General features: G+C 49.9%; 1 protein-coding gene across 4 annotated transcripts in view; it reads left to right on the top strand.

Annotated features, from left to right (window-relative positions):
- The window catches only part of LOC149747339 (transforming acidic coiled-coil-containing protein 2-like), a 107,126-nt gene that overhangs the window by 37,695 nt on the left and 44,164 nt on the right, over positions 1 to 25,267 (top strand). For 2 of the 4 annotated variants that reach the window (XM_089898267.1, XM_089898268.1), the window contains exons 4-6: positions 3,340 to 8,652; positions 9,224 to 9,337; positions 12,084 to 12,134. In XM_089898267.1, coding sequence (XP_089754393.1) covers positions 3,340 to 8,652; positions 9,224 to 9,337; positions 12,084 to 12,134 — 5,478 coding nt within the window. Of the gene's footprint in view, positions 1 to 3,339; positions 8,653 to 9,223; positions 9,338 to 9,842; positions 10,070 to 12,083; positions 12,135 to 25,267 lie in introns of those variants that run through there. The other 2 variants (XM_089898269.1, XM_089898270.1) reach the window with 2 other exon arrangements.

The following is a 25,267-nucleotide window of genomic DNA, read 5'->3' on the forward strand; positions in this document are numbered from 1 at the left end:
AAGAGCTCGCCTTCGGATTCTGAGCTGAACCTCCATCCTACACATTGTGATTCAATCTTGAAGCACAGAAGGACATTATGGAAGCTTCCATTAATGCAGAGCCCTCACAGATGAGTTCTTAGAATTTTTCCTGCCCTTGGGCAAATCTGCTCCTGGTGAGTGGCTTTAATCTGGTTTTAAAAATTGGCTTCTGATGGGCAATCACAGAGATTGCTGGTGCCCCGCTTAGGCGAAATAAACCAAGGCTGGGTCCTTATTTTGAATGGAGTCGTATGCTCACACTCTGGGAGATGTGTTCCTGGTTGCTGTCTCCAAAGACCTGCAGGTTTTCAAGGTGCCCAAATTGAGTGAATTTGTCATCTCGTCCCCAGATGGTCCTGACTTCAGGCGGCCTGAAGGGAAGCCGCACACTCTCCTGAGCTAGCAGCTGCTGTCAGAGACAGGACAACAAAGCTGCTTTGTCCGTTTTGTTACCAGCGCAGAGGGGCCGTGCTCTGCGCTTCTTGAACAAGCAGGCCTCAACAGGAGCCCTTCATTTATGAATTACACACCATTGATCTCATCAGCTACTAAACCGTTTGACACCCTAGTTAAAGATTGGGACACAATTCAGTGTAAAGTGCTTATTAAAAGGAAAATGGCCAGATTCAAGAGTGCAGAGCTGCTGGTTCTGGAACAATCCATGGATTTCCAGAAATGCTGCTCTGCAGAGGCCAGGCCAAGGCACGTTACCTGCACACCTGGTGGTTTCACACGTGTCAGTCAGCATGGGGCCAGGGCTCTCCGTGGGCGCGTCCGTCCTCATGACCATGTGAGGATTGGAGGGATTCCCATAACTTACCCTCTGAGTTTTCTCTTCTTTGCTCTTGTCAGCCTTGCGTTTGGTCTGAAAATGCTAATCTGGTTGAGATAGTAGCCAACTCTCTCTCTTGGGTCCATCTGAAATATTTTCAATGTCATATGTTCAGGAACAAGCATTAAATCAGGACAACTAGTGTGGTGACATGTGTACACACCTCCTTCAAGGATGTCATGTACATTTCATAGGTGAGGGACTTGGCAAGAGGCTGGAATGGAGCCAGGTAAAGAGCCTTTTGCCCTCTGTCTCAGTTTGTTCAGCCTGCTATAAAAATACCATAGACTGGATGGCTTAACGACAGACATTTATTTCTTGTGGTTCTGGAGGCTGGAAATCTAACGTCAAGGTGCCAGCAGATTCCGTGTCTGGTGAGGGTCCATTTTCGAGTTCACAGATGGACGTCTCCTCTCTGAGTCCTTACAAGGCAGAAGGGGCAAGGAAACTCTCTCGGGTCTCTTCTATAAGGGCACTAATCCCTTTATGGGGGCTCCACCTTCATGACTTAATCACCTCCCAAAGACCCCATCTCCTAATACCATCACCTTGGGGATTAGTTTTCAACATTTGAATTTTGGGGACACAAACGTTGTCAGATTCAAGCTTAACCCCTCTGTTCTCGGGGTTCTTATCTGCAAAATGGCAGTGATAATATCCATCTTGCATGGCTATTGGTAGGGCTAAATGAGATAATCCATGTAAAGCACTGATGTCCAATAAATTTCATCCATTATTATTTTCCCAGCTTTTCATTTTGGAAATTTTGAAACCTTAAAAATGTTGAAAGGATAGTACAATAAATGCCCAATATACCTATTGTATTAGTCTGTTCACACTGCCATAAGAGAAGACCACAGACTGGGTGACTTCAGTGACAGAAATTTATTTTCTCAGTTAGGGAATTCCAAGGTTAGGGGGCTAGAGGGTTGGTTTCTGGTGAGACCTTTCTTCTTGGCTTGCAGATGGCACCTTCTTGCTGCATCTGCTCATGGCCTTCTTGTCTATGTGAGCAACTCCTGGTGTCCCTTCCTCTTCTTATAAGGACTTCAGTCTTACTGGATTAGGACCTCCCTCTTACGACCTCACTTAACCGTAATTAACCTCCTTAAAGGCCCCGTGTCCAAATACAGTCACATGATAGATTAGGACTTCAACATATGGATTTTTAGATGGACACAATTCAGTCCATAACACATATTTCTAAATTTGAACAGAAATGTACTTCATCTTCCCACTATATGCATCTCTCATAAACGAATGTATATGCGTTGCCCTGCATGGAAAGATAGGATTTTGGTAGTGGACATGTAGAATAAAATCTTTCCTCTGGTTGTATCCAAAACACTGTGGGTCTATGAATATGTGAATGTGTGTGTATGTGATAGTTACAAGAAGATGCCATAAATTTTCCTCCCTGTAATAATTTCAAAGAACATGGTAAAAGCCTTAGAAAAGCCATACTTCTGTTAACTTTGCCTTGAGCAGTTTCTTTTGATACTGAAAGATACATGATCATAAAAGTATATAGAATCACAGCTATGTAAAAATAACAAAAATTGCACTCCCTAAAGAGTTGCGTGGGAAAAAAAGGAAATTCACTAGAACACTTCAGGTGGCGAGCATGTTTTCTACATTTTCAAAATTTTGCCTTGGCCGTATATTGCTTTTAAATTTTAAAAATACACCTAATTAAAACTATATAGAATTGAGAAACACAGTCTAAATATGGGATGTGATAAGCTATTTTACAATAACTGGATAGTTGATGATCTATAGCAAGTCCATGACTCTGAGCCATATTCCCCCAAGTTTCCTGCATGTTCACAGTTTTTCTTTACACACTGTACAGCAAAGTAATTTCAAGCTGAGACACATATGGGTATGAAGGTAATTCAGCTCCCAGGAATTTTATATGTAGTTCATATGCAGAAATTCCACAGCTAAATAGAATTGATTTTTGGATTATGCCTCACAGTACCACCCGCTGAATGTAAAGAATCGAGTTAACTTTTTGCAAGAATAGCTCTTTATTTCAAAGCTTGGCTTTGCCCATTTTTGCCTTTTTCCTGAACATCTAAGGATCCCCAGAAGTGTTCAGGACCTCTCTGTAAACTACAGAGAGCTCATCCCAATTCTCTACCATGGTTTATATTTATTCAAAATCTTCTGAGTTTCCTGCATTGTAGACAATTATGAATTAGTTTCCATATTTCCGCATTCTCTACTGACCAGCATGGAAAGCCTCAGATTGAATGTTTGAGATTTTCTGCGCTAATTTTTGCAGACAATGAGGGCACGTGTCATGGTTACAGGTGGGGTGGGATTGGGGGGTGTCTCTTCATGGAGAGGAACGAGATGCACGAGGCTGGTGTGTGTTGTGGCCTTTGGTGGGGAGAGGTGTGCAGTGATTCTGCCTGGGCTGTGGCTCTGTCCTTGGCATCCATGAGAACTGATAAAACAATAAATGTTTTCATTGTTGGCAGCGTCGGGCATGGAGGTTCCTGCTCCACTTCTGAAGGTGCTGCCAGCCGGTATCCCTGCATCATGTCCCCAGAGGTGACTGAGCCAAGGAAGCACCCACAGGAAGCCATGGGCCAAGAAGATTCTCCACTGTCCAGCCCACCGGAGCCCTGGGAGCAGGGGAGTCCCTTGGCCTCCGTGCCCTTTGCTGAGGGCGCCCCGGAAGGTTGCTTGGCAAGCCCAGCAGCAGAACCTGAAGATTGTCCCCTGGCTCAACACCCCCAGAGGGAACCTTCCCCAAATGCCCCAGGATACACCCCAGCAGCCTTTGTCCCTGGGATGGACAGCTCTGCTCAGCGCAGGGTGGTTGCAATCGCCCCCAGCGCCGGCAGAGCGAGAGGACGGAAGGAAGAAGAGGGGCAGAAGCTGTCTTCCTCCAGTTCCAGTGACCAGGTGCCGGGAATTTCAGCAGCTGCTCCTCGAGAGCCCCTGACGGTGCAGCTGCGTGGAGACGATGGCTGGACTGGTGGTTTTGAGTCCCAAGGGAGAGAGGCTGCAGGTGGCTTTCCCCTGCCAGAGTCTGCGCGGGGAGCGCCCATGGCCCCTGCTGCAGCCCAACCAGGCCAAGAGAGCTCAGCCGGCCTGGAAGAGTCCCCCCCAGAACCCGAGAACCCGACCCCACAAGATCCAGCCCCTAAATGCCAAGTGGAGGGGCCGCCTCAGGACTTCACCGATGACTCGGGAGCGCTCAGGGCCAGCCCTCCCAGCGGGAGTGCTCCAGGGGCGACCCAAGGAGCAGAAGCGAAGGTCGCTGCCCGGGAAAGCTGCCCGCGGCAAGTGGGAGCGCATCCGCTGCCCACAGAGCTGCCCTGGGAGTCACTGGGTCCTGCCCTGGCACCGGGGGCCAAGGGCTCTTGGGAGGAGACTCTGGATGCCCCTGATGCTCGGGGTCATTCGCAGACAGGGAGGCAAGGAGCTGAGCGCCGTCAGGCCGTCTGTGTGACGGCAGGTGAACAGCCCGAGGGGGGCCTGCTTGTGAGCCCCGAGCCCGCCCCACACGCGGCGACTGAGGAAACGGACCCAGCTTCAAGCCTCACTTCACAGCCAGCTGCTCAGGCCTCTGCTGCTGCAGAACGGCCCAGAGAGATGATTTCCGGTGCTGAGAGGCCTGTTCCTACAGATCTGGCTACAGAGCGGGCAGAAGCAGGGTTGGCAGGACAGGAGAAGCACGCATCAGACCTCGGAGGAGAGGGAGCGGGCCCCGAAGGCGGCCCCGGAGAGGTTCCTATCCCTTCACCCCCGGAGGAGAGGGAAGAGCTCTGGAATAGGGAGCAAAGCCACGAGGTCCAGCAAGGGCTTCTGCCTCTTCCCCCTCCCGGTGCCTCAGATGAAAATGCCAGAAGGTCGCTGGGGCCAAAGGATGAAGGCAAAGCCCCCGAGGGTCCAGCTGTGGCTGCGGAAAGCAGACAACCTGGGGCCGACCCTAGAGGACAGGAGGCAGCCCCAGAGCCCCCCGAGGGTGCAGATCCTGGGAACCTTCAGGGAGAGCAACCCGAAGCCTGTTGCTGCAAGCCTGACCCAAAGGGGGAAAAGGATGAGGTTTCACAGCTAACTGGCGATGTGGAGAGCAACAGCCTTCCCAGCATGGCCTCAGCACAGCCACTCAGAAAGGAGGCCCCCGGGCACGTGGACAGGCCCGGCTCTCCATCAGAATATGCAGCTTGGAGCTCGGCAGCCTGTGGGATGATGGGAGAAGCCCAAGTGGTCCATGCATCTGCTTCACTGCACCGGCTTCCCGAGCAGGATCCCATCCCCCCCTCTGGGCCGGATGGAGCCAGTAAACACGTTTTTCCCGAGGGAGCTGTCTGGGAGGGGCCAGGACTGCAGACCAAGTATCCTGACACCTTTCAGGATGTGGGGGCATTGGGAAGAATGGACCCTCTTCCTGCTTTAGAATCAGAGAAATCAGATTTCCTGTCAGCTCCTGCTACAGAGGTCGTCCCCAAAGCCCAGGAGGCGGAGGGCAAATCTGAAATAAAGACGAGGAGCCACCCATCCGCGCAGAGGCCGGGCAGCTGTGATGCGGAGGGCTTGGTGACACCACCCCACGCCCATGGGCTGGGGCGTGATGCAGCTGGACAGGAAGTCCACACCGATGGGCCACCTCCCCCTGAGGAGGAGAACTTGGCAGTGGACTGTGGGCTCACGACCCTCAGCCTGGAGCTAGATCAGCAGGAAACCCTGTCCTGCCCGGGGGACAGCGGGATACGAGTGGCTGCAACCGAGAGGCCCTCACTGTATTCTGAGAACCGTCTCCAGCAGTCCCAAACGGACCCAGAAGCATCCACCTCTGAAACGCTCAGGGAGATGTCCCAACAGTGCGAAAGCGAGAAAGAGACTTACCCAGGTGATGCAGAGTTTAAGAACCTGGGTGCAGATTCTCCCCAAATCCACATACCTGTGGAACCTCGGGAAGATGTGAGCTTGCCCACTCATGGAGCAAAGGAACAGGCTTCTGAATCAGAACTTCAGAGTGAGCTCCCCAAGGGCGGTCCGTCTGATGCTCCAAGTTCACCTCCCGGGCACACAATTCCGGAGTATCGTACAACAGAGCAGTTGGAGTTGTCAGCGCCAGAGAGACCGGAGTTGCCTGCGCTAGGGGGGAACGGGCAGGAGGGGGAATGCAGTGGCAGTCAGCTGTCCAGGGGCCCACCTCCTGCAGCAGACACCTTACAAGACTCTTCTCTTGCATGTAGCTTGAGCAGAAAGGAAAGTTGCTGTGCTGGACAGGGGCCAAACGAGTCCCAGCAGGAGCTGGTTGATGGGCGGAAAGCTGGCAGCCAGCATGAAGAGGCATGTCTCGGGGATGCAGGCATTTCGGAAGCAGCTGACGCTTGGCCCCCGCTCCAGGACTTGGGTGAGACAGAGAAGGCAAGTGGGAACACAGTGGGGGCCCCGCCTTGTCGGCCTGACTCAGTAGCTCTCCTGAAGGCAGCTCGCTGCCCACCAGCTCCAGCACCTGCCGGCCCCAGAGTCACACCCACCCAGGAGGCCCCAGAGAGAGAGGCCGGTGATGAAACCCAGGAGGGCAGGCGGCAATCGGGGTTAGCCCCACACAAGGAAATGGAGCATCCCACTGCCACAGATGCAGAGCCCCAAAAGCTTCTTGAAAGTTTCCCATCAGCTGAGGATCAAGGTGCGGGTGGTAGGACTGCTGAGATTGGTGGGAACGCTGACGGAGGAGACCTGGGGACACAACGGGCTCCGGGGGAGCCAGGAGAAGCTGCTCGGAGTGGTGGCTTCCTCCCAACAGAGCAGTGCCCCTCCCCTGGGGAGGAAGCTTCTACCTGTGCCCTAGGTGAGCCCTGCCAAGCTGAGCAGCCCTCCGCCAGCTGCCAGGATGCCTTGCTGCCAGCCAGAGAGCTGGGTGGGATTCCCAGGAGCGTGGTGGATATTTCTGCAGCCCAGGCTGTCCCTGACTCAAAGAGGCTCCTGTCGTCCAGGCCACCAGAAGAGGCTGCCCCTGACACTCCTTACCTGCAAGTGGAGGGTGCTGCCAGGAAAGGGGCAGAAGACAGTGGCGTGAAAACTGTTTCACCTCAAGGCCTCGGAGCTCCTGGTGAAAGCCCTTGTCCCACACGGGAGCCCCTGCTTGTCTTGGAAAATGCCTCCTCCGCGAAGGTACCGTGTGGCTCCCCTGCCTCCCTCTGGCAACCAGGAGCTGCAGGTGAGGAAACCTCCGCCGTGCCAGCCAGCAGCGGAAGCCCCCAAGCTGGGACCTCTGAGGGGCCTGTGGACTCCGTGCCCTACCTGGACAGGGTGCCACTTCTGGCCAAGGGAAAGCAGACCGCAGAGGAACAGAAAGGCTCAAGGACTCCCGGGGCAAGTGCCAAGCCCAGTGACCTTTCGGCACACCTTGCCAGTGAGGAGAGCACAGCAGGTGACGCAGCAAGGGAGAGAGAGCGCAGTGGGCAGAGGATGGTAGACCCTTCCAAGGATCCCGGGAAGGGAGCATCAGCTGGTGCAGACGCAAGCTCCAGGCAGACCAGTATGATCGCTGGGCTCCCTGACTTCAGAGAGCACATCACCAAGATCTTTGAGAAGTCTGTGCTTGGAGCCCTGACCGCCGATCGGCCCCAGAGCACACTGGGAGAAAAGGCAGGAGCTGGGAAGAGTGTGATGGGCAAGGACCTCGCCACGCCAAGCCCAGAGAAGCTTCCAGATGGGACTCAAGGAGTGGCCATCGCGCCTCTCCCCACCACTCCTGCCGGACTCTGGATACAGTCAAAGGAGAAGAAGCAAGAGCTGACTGTAGAGGCTGAGATTTCTCGTCTGGGTCCCCAGGATCCAGCTCCAGAAAAGCTGCCGGGGCCGGCACGGCCAGCTGCAGAGCAGAGCCTGCCAGGTGCCAGTGTGGGGAAGGAAATGAGTGGGCCTCCACAGATGCTGACAGAAAGCAAGAAGCCAGAGGGGTCTGGGGAAGGCTGGCCGGGGCTTGGGAGCCAGGCCCGCTCACAGCAGGAAAGCGGCCGGCAGGAAGCAGCTTCGGGTCTGTCTTCACAGGTGACTTCTCCAGAGATTCCCGATGCTGACTTGCAGGTGGCTCCCCAGAGCCATGGAGAAGGGGACGCAGTTCAAGACGACAGAATTCCTCCTGGAAAACAGCATGAGGAGACATCTAGCCGAGACGGTCAACCCAGAGAAGATGGTGCCCAGGGCTTTTCTCACCCAGGGGCTCTGGGTGACATGTCGGTGCCCACCTCTGCCCAGGGAGCATCTTCTCCCCATGGGAATGTTCCGACTGTGGCCGAGGCCATCAGTGAGGCCTGTACCCCAGACACACTTAGGGGTGAGAGGAGGCATGAAGGTGCTGCTGGGATCTCGGAAACACAGCACACCCTGGGCACCCAGAGCACCCTGGAGCCACCAGCTGGGGAAGTGGTGGATACTCCCCTGGAGCCCGGCTCGGGAGCAGAAGCTGCTAGGGAAGCAGAGGATGACGTCACTTTGAGCACAGCTGAGACCGGGGCACGTGTGTCTGCCCACCTGCCTGAAGCAGGTACTACGAGAATGTTCTCTGGTGCGGCTTGTGCCTCGGCTCTGCCAGGAAGCCTTGGGGACCCCAGCTGCTGTGAAGGGGCTCTGAGGATGGAGGCTGCAGCCGCCCCGAGCGGGGACAGCCCGGCCGGGTACCCGCAGGCTGAGGGGCAGCCCGGGCCTGAGCCCCCCACTCCTGCTGGCGATGGGAAGGTGCCTGTCTCCTCACCTGCGGAACCTGACGAGATTCGGGACCTGAAGCTGCAAAGCCTGGATCCAGAAGCGCTCGACGCCGAGAGGTACTTACAAGAATAAATTCCTATGGGAATATGGGGTCAGCCTCAAAAGTGATTCCCACTTGGTTTTAAAAAGTCAATCAAAGAGATGGGTGGTTAGAAGAAGGTTAATTTTCCATATCTAATTGTTGAAATTTACCTGCTCACAATCTCTGGATGTGCTGTGATTCTGAAAAACGTGAGAAGTGCTTTGGAGGCATGGGAGCTGTGTCTGTTTAACGTGTCTTATTCCTTGCCTTGTGTTCTTTTAATTCTTCTAACTGAAACTGTTCGCAAAGCATGAAATGTTTACAGGCTGGCAGTGCACTATAAGGTCATAGGTTATGGTCAGTCAGAAGTTTTCCTGGAGTCAAAATACATCTGCTTTTGAATCTGGATTTATTTATGCAGAGTTATGCAGAGAGACCTAAATGATCCCAAAGCATCTCAAAGCCATTTGCTGCCTGAAGCTAATTTTTTCCAGAGATTTTGGTGAAGTAGACACTTAAAGCTTTAATTGGGAAATGGGCTTTTCAATAGGACATGGAGAAAAATACCTTTTTAAATATTTATTCCTTCTTTTACCTTATCCCAGAAAGAGCTCTGGGCCCAGCCCATCCACCTTACCTTCAGTTCCTGAGGAGGATGTTCCAAATGTCATGGGCGAGGTCATTTCAGACGAGACCAGAAGTGCGGGCGGAGCAGAAAGGTCAGTGAAAAGGTAGCAGCCTTTGGAGAACCATGATACGTGCCTTTGGCAGAGACATGCTGGATGTTTTGCAAAGGAGGGTACTGCTAATATATGAGTCTTTATCTAAGAAAGAAACACCTAGTCACTCCCGTTCTTTATACAGGTAAAGCAGTGGCTAAGATAACTACAAGCTCCGTTGCTGTGAAAGGAATTGAATGAGTTGCTTTCATATCTGAGCTTATCTTTGTTTTCCTTAACAGCTTTATTGAGATGTAATTCACAAAGCATATAATTTGCTCATTTAAGGTGTACAATTCAGTGGCTTTTAATATATTCACAGAGTTGTGCAGTTATCCCTACAGTCAATTTTAGAACATGGTCATCCCCCCCACCCCGCCACCAAAGAAACCCTGCACCCCTTAGACAGCACACCTCACGACTCCCAACCCCCTGAGCCCGACACCTCCTAATCTAGTTCATTACCTTTTGAGGCAAATGGGCTCAACTTTGCTTTAATCTCAAGCAGGAATGTCTAATCACCAGCAGCAGTCACACCCCTCTCAAGATTAGAGGAGGACAAATGATAGATGCATCTGCGAATCCCAGACCTTCACGCTTTGCAGCATACCTGCCTGTTCTTTTCCTGAGTGAGATGCCACCCTGTTGTGCAACAGCAGCTTCTGGGAGATTTCATCCTGTGGGGGAGAGGGAGATACTGTGGCAAAGACACGTTCTGACCAAGCTGTGCAGCATCCTTCGATCTTTGGCTATTCCAGAGCTCTCCATGGGTATGTGTGCGTGTATGTGTATGTGTATGCAGGCACACGCTTGTGTGAAGCAGAGCGGGGTTGGACTTTAAATTAGTACCTGTGGCTGGCCAGTGTAGCTACCAAACAGCTGCAGGCATTTTGTAAATGATTTATTGCATATTCTACACATGCTGAAAGAATGCATGATCACCTGTCTTTTGAGTCTGAGCACTTCCACCGACACCCAGCTGCCTTTCCTGCCCTTCGAGAGCGACTCTTATAACTCTGGGCCAATGAGATACGGATGCTGCTGCCGAGACAGATGCAGTTTTAATCTGCATTCGACACTTGTCTCCACTGCTGACTTAGCACAAAATTCCCTGCAGCCCCTGCTCGTATGTATTTTTGACATTCCCAGTTAAAGCGTAGGAAAAAATGTCTGACTAGAAAATCCTCCCCTCCCCTCCCCTCCCCTCCCCTCCCCATAAATGTCATATTAGCTCCTTCTTCAGTCCCTGGATGTTTTATCACCTTCTTGGAGAACAAGAAGATCTCAGGACCAGGCATATAGTAGTAGTTCAATAAGTATTTCATGACTCTTTGTTTTAATCACTTTAAATTTTAAAATTATAATTTCTAAATTAATATTAGAAACTTCGTAAGGTATAGAAAAGTATAAAGAAAAGGAGAAGAATCCACAACCACACCAACTAACGATGACTGGTGTTTATTATGTTAGCGTCGCGTCATCCACTCTTTTCTCCTGTTTAAATTCTGAGTCCTTTTTTTCTGCTGCCATCAGAACTCTTTGCAAACATAAGTCTTAGTGGCTGAAGTTGTGTGACTTATCACAGTTTACAGAGCAGTAGACATTTACATTATAATGGGTGTCCTGTGCGCTTGGCTCTGGTTGAGGATTTGTTGGGTGGTAGACTTTTAGATTCTTGAGTTGTGCTGTCCAATTTGGCAGCCACTGGTCACATGTGAATGGAGGTGTGCTGTAAGGGTAAAACACACCCCAGAGGTTGAAGAATTAGTGTGAAGAAAAGAACACACGGAATTCCCTGGCGGTCCAGCGGTTAGGACTGTGCGCTTTGAACTCGGATCCCACAAGCCGTGCAGTGCGGCCAAAAAAAAAGAATACAAAATACATCGTTAATAATTTTTATATTGTTATATGTTAAAATGATAATATTTAGGATGTACTTGGTTAGAATATGTTACTGAAATTAATTTCACATTTTTTTCTTGTTTTTAATGTGGCTATCAACCTTTTAAAATTACCTATGTAGCTTTTGCATTCCGGGCTTGCACTTGTGGCCCATGGTCTACTTCTATTCAGATCACTGGGCTCCAGAACCTGCTTTGCCCTGGTCCTTGAAGGAAATGAGGATGGAAAAGGGCTGACCTTTCCTGTGCTTTGGGTTCTTAGGAAAAAGGGCTGCCACTCTCCCACTGGCTGAGGATTTCCAGAAAGAATTCTGAATGGACCCTCCCCTCCAGCTTGCCAGGTGGGGTGACCTCTGTCTCTTAGTAGACAGTCAAAGGTCTCTGGAAGGTATAGACCAGCTCTGTCCAATAGAAATAGAACATAACATAGCACAGGGAGATCAGCTCAGTGCTTTGTGACCACCTAGAGGGGTGGGACAGGGAGGGTGGGAGGGAGGCGCGAGAGGGAGGGGATATGGGGACATATGTTTATGTATAGCTGATTCACTTTGTTATACAGCAGAAACTAACACACCATTGTAAAGCAATTATACTCCAATAAAGATGTTTTAAAAAAAAGAAATAGAACGTAAGCCATAAATGTAATCCTAAATTTTCTGGTAGCCACATTCAAAACTGAATAGAAACAGGTAAAATTAATTTCAATAATACATTTTATGTAACCCAATATAACACAAATATTATCATTTCAACATGCAATCAATATATAAATTATTAATCTGATATCCTACATTCTTGCTTTCATATGAAGTCTTTGCAAGCTGGGTTGTATTTTGTACCCACAGTGCATCTCAGTTTGGACCGGCCACACTCCAAGCCCTCAACAGTTCCACATGGTGAGTAGCTGCCCCCTGGAGCACCCCAGCTCCTCACAGAGCTCTCACATTATCGAGTGATCCCAAAGGCCAAGCCTTCCCACGGCGACCCTCATCTCTCAACCCAGCAACTTCATTCCTACTGTAACACAAACGTAGGGAATGCTCCTTTGCCTTGGGGGTAGGCTCAGGAGCTCCAGTGGACCTTTCACCAGGAGGGAGTTGTGCCGTGGACCTGGGCAGGCCTCAGAGAAAGTCTGGCCAAGGTGAGAGGTGCGCGTCCTGGGAACAGGAGGTGTTGCACGTGAAGGTGAATTTTGGCAGCGGTCTTGGGGAGGTTGGGTGGCCACACTGAGGCAGACACTGCTAGAAGCTAGGGTGGTGGTGAAGTTCGGATTCACACCCAGCTGTGCACCTTACAGGTTACATACCTAACTTCGGTTTGCCAATCTGTAGAACGGGGAGGTCACAACTATACTTGCCTCGCTGAGTTGCAGTGAAGGATGAGATAACTGATCAAATGCAATTCCAGTGCATTCCAGCCCCTGGTAGGGGTTAGGTTTCCTATTACAGTTCTGTGGGACAGGCTTTTCTCCTGCAGTGAACTGAGTGGTAACTGTTCGTCTTCTTGAGGTTGAGGTTCCAGCCTGGCCATCTTTCTTTTCCAGGGCTGACTTCCTTGTCTGCTAAAATGTCTTCATGGCTGAAGAGAGCGAACTCTTTCTTACCCCCTACTGGGTAGCCCACAGCGATCTGCTTCAAGTTAAAAAATTTTGAGATCTTGTTTTATTGTAAAACTTTATGTGTATCTTTTATTGTGTACCATATCGTATTGTATTTCAACATAAAAATAATGCTTTGAGTTGCCACGAGAAGAGCAAAGCAAGTCAAAACCATATTTTCTACTCTCTTGGTTATCAGGTGACATGCTTCTGTTGAATCTATTGAATTTTGAGATTCTGCTAACTTGGATGGGGCTGATATCACAGATCAGATTCAATATCTAAGAAATGTCTCTTTTCTGTCTTGGTGACAGGATAGTTTAATAACCCAATCTCATATCCAGGTAGATGCCAGGAGCACAAATATTTTGCTGCTTAATTTCCCATCTTTTGACGTCAAATTGGCCCTGCTGGTGGATGTGCTGTGGGTATCTTGTGGCTTTGCTCACCTCCACCCAAGGGGTACACGTACACCCAACTCCAAGAAATAGGAGTCTGTTGACAGACGGCTTGGCTGTGGATTTCTATATACAACGACTGTCTTCAGTGGATGGAAAGTCTAGAATTTGGCATTTTGCTTTCACACCACTGATGGTCAGATGTGTAGTTCTGAATCCATCGTGGACATCACCAAGCTTGTTTTTCCTGAATATTTATTTAAAGGGGTCTCTTTTTTTTTCCATTTGGGGAAATGGTTGGAAAGGTATCCTTTTCAATTACTAGTACATTTGAGAGAATTAAATTATTCCCAGGTGCTTTGGGTCTTTGCGTACACCTAGGCTAAACCACGAAGGGCAGTTGGGTTGAGGCGTTGAGGGGTAGAAGGAGGAAGCAGCGAGGGGCAGCCGGCATCTTGTCCAGGAAGCCCTGGCTGGACTTAAAGGCAGGACTGGAGCGACTTCCTGCCCTTCCTCCCTCTGGGTCTGTTTCTTCCTTCTCTCTCCTCCTCCTTCTAAAATTACCAGCTGCGACACCATGTTTTTGAGTTTCAGAATAAGATTTTGAGGAGGGCTACAGCTGTATAAATTAAGGAAAAGAAAAGAAGCTACCAAGCCTAGGTCTCTTAGCAGGTAAAGCCAGGATGACAGATCTCCGTCCCCACCCCCATCCTTCTGGGTTTGATTTTCGATTACATTGCTTGGATTATTTTAAACTTCCTTTTGGGAAGTATTGGGCTATTACAGAGCTACAGTGCTGACACTTCTTTCCCTCGGAGCAATTTTCTTCCCAAAAGGGAGACAATGGAGTAAGATGGAGGGTTTATATCCCAGAGATCTCTTACTGGCTGTGTGATGCCTTGGAGAAAATGCTTAACTTTTCAATCCTGTTTCCATATCTATAAAATGGGAAAAATAATACTTCCCTCTTAGGGTTGGAATTAAGATTAAAATGGAATGTTTCCAAAGCCACCTAGTATAATGCCTGATATATGGTAAGTGTAAAATACAAATGGTAACCACTATTATCATTTTAAACGTCTTTATTCAAAAACATCCTGGGAATTAAGCAAACAAAGAAAATACCCAAGGTCTCCAAATGATATAGTAACAGACCCCACAGGAATGGGAGACATGAGGCTGGATGAGTCTTTCTCCATCTGGTTGACCTCTCTATGCCTCTGCTTCTGTCATATGTGAGCTCTGCTAACCCTGCTCGGCTCACAGGAGCTTGTTACGTGGTTCAAAAGTACCTCAGGACTAACGACTCTACAGATGACGCAGATTTACATTACGATCCACAGCTTCAATCATTGTGAACCATCGTAATGTAAAAGTCAAAGGACCTTTAAAAATGTAGGCTTTATGTTCTGAAGCTTTTGTGTTCCATAATTAAAACAAATTTTTTAGAGGTGAATCTGCCCTTGGGAATAATGCCAAGTCACTTTGGAAAGCTGGATTATGAGGCACCCACACCAAAGGTGGCAGCCGCCCTGAAGGCAAGGGGCTTGTTCCCTCCCTCCAGGTGCCTGTGACGGGAATGCCACTACTTTGGTCTAGCCCTTCTGGGTTTCTGAGCCCCTCAGCCCTGAGGCCTCTGCTATGCCACATCTGGATCTGATGCAGGAAGAGCCACTTAAGAATCCCAGGCCAGTTTCAGGGCAAGGTGGTGATTTTCCAAATGAATGTGTCCAAACTCATCCGCTTCTCTTCCTGGAACCTCTCATTACCGCCACTGTTTTAGACCAGGATGCAGGTTCGTTTCAGTAGGTGTGACTGAGAAATGGGTATTTTAGACTCTAGCTGGATATCTGGAAGGAAACTTGGGCGCATTCTTGTCGAGACTCGGAATAGGGATGGGATGAGGGAGCTACCTGGCAGCAGAACCAGAATCAGAATCTGGCCCCTGACGATATGTTTCCCCTTGATGCCTGAGCTGAACCGAGGACCTGCCCCAGGGCATGGAGCCATTCTTCCCAGCCACACCGCCCCAAACCTGCTTCTGGGCTTTAGAGAGAAGGCTGTAGAATTGAGTTCTATTGTGTGAGACCAGCATAGGCCTGGAGGTCTACAGATAAGTTCCAGGCCGAGTTCTAGTTCTGTGTGACCTTGGGGGCATCACCTTTGATGAAACTGTTTACCCACCTGTAAAGTGGGGGTATATAATACCTAGGATTAAACGAGCCACTTTATTTAGAGTGCCCAACACAAAATAAGTACTCAGTGTAAGTTCCCTTTCACTTATTCCTCCTTCTGGGCCAAAGTACGCCCACATCTAGCATCTTATTTCCACCTCACCTTAACCCTTAGTAGGTACCACTTGTGTGCCCCTTGTGCAAAGGAGGAAGGGGAGGCTGGGACAGGTGACATGGCTTGCTCAAGACCAGTGGTTTAATGAGAGTTAGGGCTGGGGCTGGAACCTCTCTTCTGGAGAATTCTTCAGACATCAAATCCATGTTTGGATCCCTGATCGGTAACTTATTAGCCAGAAGGAATCTTGGGGAGGTTATCCTCTAAGACATTCTGTCCACTGGAGCTTTCTACGATGATGGAAATGTTCTATATCTCTGCTATCCAGTATGGCAGCCACTAGCCACGTGTGGCTACTACACACCTGAAATGAGGCCACTCGAAAATCTGGCCAGTTTCAGGGTGATGTGGTTTAGGGTTAGGGAGGAACTGAACTGTGAATTTTATTTAACTTTGATTCATTAAAACTGAAATTGAAATAGCCACGTGGGGTAGCGGGCTCTGCATGGGACAGCCCAACCTGAAGACACAGTTCCTTCATGTGTACATAAGAGGTGAACCGTGCCCGTCAGCAGCATGGATTCCGAGAGGTTCTGTGTGAAGCCCTTGCAGAGCTCAGATGCCTGGTGGTGCTCAGTGAGCGCTGGGTTCCTCCTGGCCACCCCTTGGCTCTGCCAGTGGGCAAGTCAGGTAGCTGTGCCTGCAGAGCGGAGACTGGGCTGTATTCGTGGCACAAGCGCCTGGCGACACGGATCAGCAGAAGGCGTCTCTCTGGCACGTGAACCAAGGATGTTCACCACCGGGCCGACCGGAGGCCTTGGCTCAGCCAGTGCAACCTCACACACGGGCCTGGTAAGGAGGCCCGGGTAACCCGGTCACCTGGCTCCAAACACTTAATCTAGAGCTCTCTGTGCCTACCCATCCCCACTGGCCACACCTGTAAGGGTGCCCATCTGGGCTGGGAGGGAGCTGACATGGGTCCACAGCAGAAGTGTTTGCCAATTGCCGTCTCTGTACCGATCTTGTCCCAAGAAACTGGCAGGGTGGGAAAGAAGCTTACCGTGGGGTGTGCAAGGTCAGAGGCCCCAGCTAACTGCATCTCGGCCTCCCCTTTCTTCTCAAGCATGTTAAGTCGTCAGGTGTTAAATATTTTAGCAGCCTGCTGAATCAGAGGTAGACCGTGCAAGTGTTTCTTTGTTTCCAGGGAAGGCACTGTAAGGGGTCTGATTACTGAGACTTTTAATGCCTTTTCCTTTTGTAAGGTGGTCAGAGGGTGTCTGGGAAGAAAAACCTCAGGAGAGGAGTGCACCTGTGCCCTGGGAGTGGGCGGGGTGCGCAGAGAGAGGACCGCAGTGTGCAGCGGACATGGTCAGCACTGAGTCCTCAGGCCAGGAGCACCCGTAGGTGGAGGGAAGCAGGGCCCCGAGACATGGGCATGGAGGACGGGGGGAGGAGGCACCAGACGTGAGGCTGAGGGTGAAATCAGGCTGGAGGGAGGGGAGCGTTAGGTCCTGGAGTTCAAATCCTGATCGCCGGCTCTTGGGCCTTGTTGGGTGATTGGGTCACTTCTCCAAGCCTCAGCTTCTTCACGGATAGATGGCCAATGATGTCTCCTGGGGCTTAAAGGAAGGTTAAAGGTGATTAGAGGAGGCAAGATACAGAGTACCCTGCACAAGCCAGCTTTCCATAGCCAGGAGCTGTGACGGCAGAGCTGTAGACAAGGTCCCTGAGCTGCGGGGGCTCCTGAAGGCAGCTCCATCCCCATAGCCGGCTCAGGCCCCCAGCAGGTGTGCAGCCAGGCCAGGTGCTTAGAAGGCAAGCCAAGGTCTCCCCCTTAGGGAGGAGCTAGGACACTGGGCACCCCTCCTCCCTTGGATAGAGGGTTGGGGTGAATCGGCAGGTGGGCAGTCGGTGGGCAGGCACTGCGGAGGAGTGACGCGTGCGGTTTGCTGACTCCCAGCCCGGTGCTTGGCATCCTCCCTCCGGAGGGATCAGGTGGTTCACTGGTTCCCGCCACTCACTGTGCGCCTTCACGCCTTTGCCAAGCGACTGCACTTCCTTCCCCTCCCTGCGCTGCAGTGTCCTCTGACGCTAGATCAGGAGGTGGGCGTCATGAGCATGAATTCCCCGTCTAGAAATGTTTGGTGGGACACGTGGTGATGGTCACCTCTATAGAAAGTGGGTGTCGGCCTCTGGCCAAAAGAAGAAGTCAGGATCTTGTTTCTTTGGGAAGGTCAGACTTGCAGATGCGGCTCTCGGTTACCCAGCACCCGATACTCTGCATGGCACACAGTGGGCGCTCCGTGAGCCTTTGCTGAATAATTCATCTCAACTCACTATATGTTGGAGGCTTTCTGTCTGGGAAAACCAGGTCAGGTGGTACTCCAGGAGGCAGATGGCCAGGCCTACCTTCTGAATCCGCCATTAGGCTCTCCAACCTCGAGCAAATTCCTTAGCTAGTCTAAGCCTCAGTTTCCTCACCTGTAAAATGTGTATAACGTGTGTTAAAAGCTTAGCCGAGTGCCTGTCTGGCATGCAGTAAGGACTTAATCGGGGTAATTTTTGTTATTACTGCTGTTTTTACTACTATCATCATTTGAATGATAATAATGCTATGATTCAGGCAAGTTACTGGTAAACATTTGTGCTTTTTTATTTTTTGCATCTTTATTGGATCATAATTGCTTTACAATGGTGTGTTAGTTTCTGCTTTATAACAAAGTGAATCAGTTACACATATACATATGTTCCCATGTCTCTTCCCTCTTGCGTCTCCCTCCCTCCCACCCTCCCTATCCCACCCCTCTAGGTGGTCACAAAGCACGGAGCTGACCTCCCTGTGCTATGCGGCTGCTTCCCACTAGCTATCTATTTTACGTTTGGTAGTGGATATATGTCCATGCCACTCTCTCACTTTGTCACAGCTAGACACAGACCTACTAAAGAATGGACTTGAGGCTATGGGGAGGGGGAAGGGTAAACATTTGTGCTTTGACACAAGGACTCGTTGAAATTTGCTGAAGTTCATTTGCATCTCCCCTGGATTCTTCGGAAGGTGTCATTACCCATTAAAGCTACCTCTCTGAACTGTGGCTGACATCCTCCCCACTGGAGTGGCCCTCAGTGTTGCAACATTGTTATTTGATGCAAGGTCAAGCCATCAGGCACACATGGGGAATGCCTTCTCTCCCTTGGGGAAGCTAGGGCTTTGTGGTTAACCTCTTGCCAAGAATGGCTGCAAAGAGGCTGAAACCTAACATTTGTGGCAGGGATGGAGCGCCTGTGTGGGTGAGCCCAGCGGAGGCTGCACCAGCGGAACGCAAGCTCTGAGTGTGTCTTATGGGTCAAACTGCCCGACTACTTAGTAAGACGTTTTGAGCTGCTAGCCCATCCCAGACTCCTAGAGGAGGGGCAGGGATGAAGGTTGTCTGGCCACCTGACTTCCAGATGCTGCAGCATAGTAGCTGGTGAAGGATCTCCCCTCCTGGCAGGTGACCAAGCGGCTGGTATTTAAGTGGGAGTGGCCAGAGTTGTCAGAAAGTGAGGGTTTGGATGAGGGGAGAGTGCCAAGCTTGGGCTTGAGGTCTCAGTTTAGGCCAGACTGCCTTTCAGGGCCACCTCTGAAGGATGTCTGGGGCAGAGTCCCTGGCTCCTGAGGCCTGGTAGCGGGGATGCTCATCCTTTGAGACAGGTACCACCCACGTCTGGCTCAGGCATTCGTAGTCCTGAAATAACTGAACCAGAAGGATCTTCAGGCTCCTCATTTTACAGGTGAGAAACTTGAGACCTCGAGAGGGTGTGTGACTTCCGGAAGGCCACACAGCTTGTCAGGGGGCCACTGGTCTGACTCGTATTGAATGCAGTCCTTCTGGCCTCGAGACCAGTGCTCTTTCCAACAAATCCGCTGCCATTCTAGTGAGCAGGCATCACCTTTCCTGTACACAGCAAGCACCCCAGGTGGGCCTGGTATGAACTGGCGTTATAGATTGTTTTCTGGAGGTGGTGGTAGTGGTCTAAAGTAATCTTGTCCTTGGGTTGTATCCAAGAAAGTTGCATATGCAGGCTTCCTCCAGCTATTTTGCGAAATGAGTTAAACTGCAGCCTCTGCACTCTGCTGACCCTGGCTTCCCTTTGATTGTGGCCAGTACCGTTTGCAGTAGGATTGCAGGAAAACCATTATGAGGAGCTGGTTGGACAAGAGCTGCAGATTCCCTAATTCACCAGGATTTGGGGAGTGTGCAGATACTGGTGGGGAGGGAAGTCTGGTTACAGTTAACTCAGGAGAAGGTTCTGCTGAAACTTGAGTTCACCTCCTTCTAGCCCAGTGTGTCTATGTGAGCAGTTTGCTGAGGAAACTCTCAGACGATACTGCAGTCTGTTTCAGGTTTCTTTACAAACAGTTGGGCCATGAATCCTTGGGAGATAAAACACTCTTGATGATCACTGCAGGGTCTAGTTTTGCTTTTGCACGAAGATGGGAAGCTTATGTTAGAAACCACCAGGCTCCCTGTTGAGTCGCTGTTTGTACGTGTTCTGTGGTTCATATTTGATCTTCGGCGGAGAGAAATTATTCTGTAGAAATGGCCTCACCTGGGAGCGGTGGCATTTTTGCTTTTCAGAAACCCCCTTTGCATTTTGCACTCGGGAGCTATGACTGACCCCAATGGGACAGTGTTACACTTCCCTGCTTCTTCCTGGGAGTCCTGAAAAGCCACTGGCTCACAAGTCTAACGAAGGGCGTTTTATGTCTTCTCTTCTAAATTCCTTTTCCTCTGGTATAAGGACTGGAGAAATGTGTAAACGCAGAGGCAGGCCCAGACTTTAAAGGCATTAGCAGAAGGAACTCTAGCATGGCTGAGAGATGCTGGCCAGACTCAGGCACCCTTGTCCTTGGGTGGCCCCTCTGCCTGCCTTGCCGCGCCCCCTACTTCTCCACCCTCTGGGGAACCACACTCTGGTTCATGAGACCATAGAGGCTCAGGCGAATGTAGTGCCTGTGAAGCCTTCTCAACCCTCCAACTCCCCAGGAGTACCCCCACCCCTGGCCCTGCCCAAGAATTGAGAGTTCTTTCTGTTACCTGACCACAATTTTAAGACAGAAGCAAATGTATTATAGTTCGTATAGGATTTCACACTTTGCAGAAGAGGTTGGGTGTTTTCAGCTGGACAGATCTGGGTTCAGATTTGTCACTTATTCACTGTAGGACATCGGTCCAGTTACTTACTTGCTTGAGGCCTCAGTTTCCTCATCTGTAAAGTGTGTATGAAGTCAGCACCTACCTCCGGAGGACTGTGTGATAGTGTGAGGGAAGTGCTAGCTCGGGGCTGGCACAGGCAAGCACCCAAAATACGTCTGTCTCCGTTTGAGGGCGAGGCCTCTGACGGCAGGGTCTGCGCTGGTCCTAGTCTTCAGCACAATGGGCTACACATAGTAGGTCCTCAACAAATGTTTGTAGACTGATTCTGTGTTGTCCAGCAGATAGAGGGTGTGTCTGTTTGGTGCTTCCCTCAAAAGAGAAATACAAATCTACTGGCCAGGTTAGTTCAGTAACACAATAACAAAATCACTGTAGTTGTACATCATACATTCATTCATTTATTCATTCACTCAGACTGAGGGCCTCCTACATAAAGGTCAAGCTAGGTGCTCTAGGCAGGGTTTCCAATCCTCAACACTATTGGCATTTTGGGCTGGGTAATTGTTGGGGACGGCTGTCCCGCACATAGTAGGATGGATGCCAGTAGCATCCCCCAAGTCATGACAATCAAAAATGCCCCCAGATACTGCCAAATGTCCCCTGGTGGGCAAAACTGCCCCTGGAGAGCCACTGCTTTAGGGCTGTGCTACTCAAGGTGTGGTTCTTTAGACCAGCAGCCTTGGCATCACCTGGGAGCCTGTTAGACTGTGGTTGTTTCATCAAGTACTTTATTTTCCACCATCGTGTCGGATGGGACACAGACATCTGACTCTGACTCCTAGAGAACACTGTTTTTCTGTTCAGGAAGAGGGTACAGCCGACGAAGCTTGCTTTGTATTTGGTCAGACTTACTTAAAATTAGGACGAGGTCAAGATCAAATACAGGTTCAGCCAAGTACACGTTCAAGCGGTGCGGGCCCTCGTGTGAAGAAGGCTTTGTGTGCACTCAAGGAAAATTCCAAGGCCGCGGCTAGAAATCCTGGATGAGACTCAGAAGTCACGGGAACTGCCCCACGCATTTTCTGTGTATATTTTGGGTTCAGGCTGACATTTCATCTTAGCGTGGGTGGAGGCAATGGCTGAATATTTTGAAGGCCTGAACCCCGCCTACCAGTATTTCTGTTTGCCCTTACAACTACATTTTGCTGGGTTGCAATTCAGGAACGTACCTCCCTGCTTGGACAGCCATTCATGGAATGTGAGAACTTAGCTCAGAAGCCCAAAGCAGTGATTCCTTCTAAAAAAAAAAAAAAAAATTCCCCAGGAGTCACTAGCGAAGTGGATCTAATTAGTGTGAGAGCTGAACTCACATGCTAGAGGCGGGCACTGGTCCTGGGTTCCTCATGGCATATTCGTCTGCTGATGTGTTCAGAGTATATAAAAATAAGCTGAAGTTAGCCCTTTTTCCCTGTGGACCGGTTAGGAGTTTGGGTTCGTAGACACGCAGCCTGTGGGTGCAGCTGCCTCTGCTTGGTTGGTGGGACCCTGGGTAAGGGGCTTCACCACTCCAAGTCTGTTTTCTCCTTTGTCTGCTAAGGACAACAGCAGTGCCCACCGCATAGGCTCATGTGAGGATTAAGTCAGAGGAGGGATGGAAGCCACCTAGCAGAGTGCTGGCTCTGCAGCAAATGCTCACAAATGTTAGCTAATATTAGAGTCGTCATTTAAAAAGGTTTTTTCTTTTTTGGTTTTTTTTGCGGTACACGGGCCTCTCACTGTTGTGGCCTCTCCCGTTGCGGAGCAACAGGCTCCGGACTCGCAGGCTCAGCGGCCATGGCTCACGGGCCCAGCCGCTCCGCGGCATGTGGGATCTTCCCGGACTGGGGCACGAACCCGCGTCCCCTGCATCGGCAGGCGGACTCTCAACCACTGCGCCACCAGGGAAGCCCTAAAAATGTTTTTAAATTGCCTTTTGGTTTTCCTGATCTGATAATTAAGTGGGGACAGCAGAGTGCAGGCTGTCTTATGGGTGGTATTTTGTCACCCTTCATAGCTGGCAGATGACAGGATAATCTTCTAGGCAAAAAGGCCCTATCGGCTCGGGTTTCTGAGGGTTGGGTGAAGCCCTGAGACGCTGCCACATTGGAGAAGAAGGGCTTCAGGTAACAGGGAGGTAGGGAGGGCTGGGGAAGGCGGGCCCCGGAGGAGAGACTCCTGCCAGGAGAGCGATGAGCACTGGGCTGAGAGGCAGCACAGCTGTCAGGTGGGCACGGGGAAGGCTTGCTGTCCTGCCCTTGAGCGGACAGTCTGGTTCAAGAGGCAGCACACGAGCACTAAAGAGTTAAAACAGCGCACAGCCCTAATTGTCTTCGCCTCTCATTGGGTAATTAAGGTAGGTGGCCGTAATACTTACATAGAAAGTGTTCGCCACCAGGGCACATATTTTGTCTCTTCTGTTCACCCCTATCTCCCAGCACCTGGAAGTAGCTAACACATTGTAGGTGCCCAAGAAATACTTGTTGAATGGCTTAGTCGTATGCTTCCTTATCACAACCAGTTACTGGTTATACTCAAGAAGAGATTTCATTCCCACTCCCCAGAACATTCTGTTTCTCTTCTCCACGTCCATTTCCCCTCTTTTTTTGGCTCAGTGTTTCATCAGTGTGTACCACCATGTAACCACTTTCAAGAGTTTTACCATATCTGTATACCACTGTATTATTATCTACTTATTTTCTTTACATCGATTCATTTTTATTTCAATATATTACTTTTGTTTTAGGTAATGTCTGTGAAGTTTGATGTGCTAATTAGAACTTCTTCCTCATATGCTTCAAATGTATAACTATTTAAAAAAAATACCCTCATATGAGAAACCTTACTATGGTAACACCTCCTTACCCTATAAAAATCAGCTTAAGTATTCCCTCTTCTGGAAAATCTCCCCATGCCTCTTCCGAGGCTGATTGAAATACTGCTTTTATGTTTCTGTCATGTGGTGGCCATTCCATGAACCATCTGTAGAAGTGAGCAAGGGACCACGAGGCATCTGACATTGCACAGGGCCAGGAATGCAGTAGATACTCAATACGTGATTTTGAAAGACTGAATGAAACCTCCTGAGTCCAGGAGAGTTTGTGCTGTCTGGCCACGTATGGGTGTCCTGGGCGGACGCCCTAGGATTCTCTGAAGACAATGTGCTGTAACCAACCTTCCATTTGGGTGCCCATAAACAAGGCAGATATGTGAACTTCCATGTAGACTCACACTTCCGGCAGGGAGCTAGTGTGTTCTTTGTTTAGGGAGAGTTTGACCTCTGTCCTTCAGCATCACATACTCCCTACCAGTTAACCAGCCAGCCTTGCATGTTTCCAGTCTCTGGCCTTGTTTCCCAGGTTTCTTCACGTATGAAGTTATGGCATTGGCAGTTCAGGGAGGTGCCCATGGTCCAGTGGGGCAGAAGCAAGTCACATAGTTAGAATGAATAGAATTGGATAGAATGAAGGTTCCTTTCAGTCTCCTGAATAACTTCTCCTAATACACATGCTGTACCCTCGGCTCTTCCCGCTCCGAAGGCCGACAGCACCTGGTGTCTGCTGGTGTTCTTGGTCCCATCCTCCTGCTTCTTGCCCCTCCAGCATGAGTCTGTCTGCCCAGGCAGGGTCCTGTCTTATGCACTTTTATACCCGCATGGGCACTTGGAATAGTGGTCAGTGAATATCTGATTAGTTCATGGTTATTTATGTATCAGGCAAATTTGGACACGGGTTTCTCATTTGGCTTCCCATTTTCATGTGGCTTGCCACCTCTCAGCCAAAGAAAAATATCATTGCCACAACAGAGTGTAAAGGAAGCTGCAAACACAGAACAGAGCAGTACTCGGTGGACAGAGCTGGGGGTGTTTCCTAGGCACTGATTTGCCTTTTGTTTTCCAGGAGACTCCACTGGCAAAGAATCTTTGATTTGCTTTGTGGTTTTAGAGCCTTAGGTCTAGTATGGACCAAATGAAAGCTTCTCAACATCACAGTTGACAGCCTTTTCACGATGCTTTTGGTTGCAAGTAACAGACAACCCAACACAAGAAAACAACAATACTAGGTCCATCATTTCTCCTGGCAGGAAATCCAGAGGCAGGGCACTTCCAAGGTTGAGTAATTCATTAGCCCTTTTTATCTTCCTCTCTACCTGAATTTAGTGTGCTGGTTAATGTTCCCCTTCATTGTTTCAAACTGGCTGCAGAAGCTCTAAGCATCAGGCCCCATATGACAATGTCGAGAGGCAGGAAGACATCTGAAGACACAAGATTTGCAGTCTTGTATCTCCTCTGAAGAGTGAGGAGAATGTCTCCAGAAATACAACAGACTTTCCTTTCTGTTTCATTGGCCAAGGGTGTGTCACATGACCATACCTAAACTAATTATTTGAACATTAGTAAGTAAGTAAACAGGAGAGGGAACATCACTTTTGGAGGCAACCAATGACTCCTGCCACAAAAGTTCAGATTCAGAGTTTCTCCCAGTGTGGTTTGGAAAGCATCTCCACCAGAATTATCCAGAATATGCTTGCTAAAACGCACATTCCTGAGCCCCTTCCTGACTTCCTGAATC

This window comes from Delphinapterus leucas, chromosome 16 (assembly GCF_059928025.1).
Source record: "Delphinapterus leucas isolate spDelLeu-1000000601 "Yukka" chromosome 16, BTC_Dleu_Yukka2, whole genome shotgun sequence".
NCBI classification, from domain to species: Eukaryota; Metazoa; Chordata; class Mammalia; order Artiodactyla; family Monodontidae; genus Delphinapterus; species Delphinapterus leucas.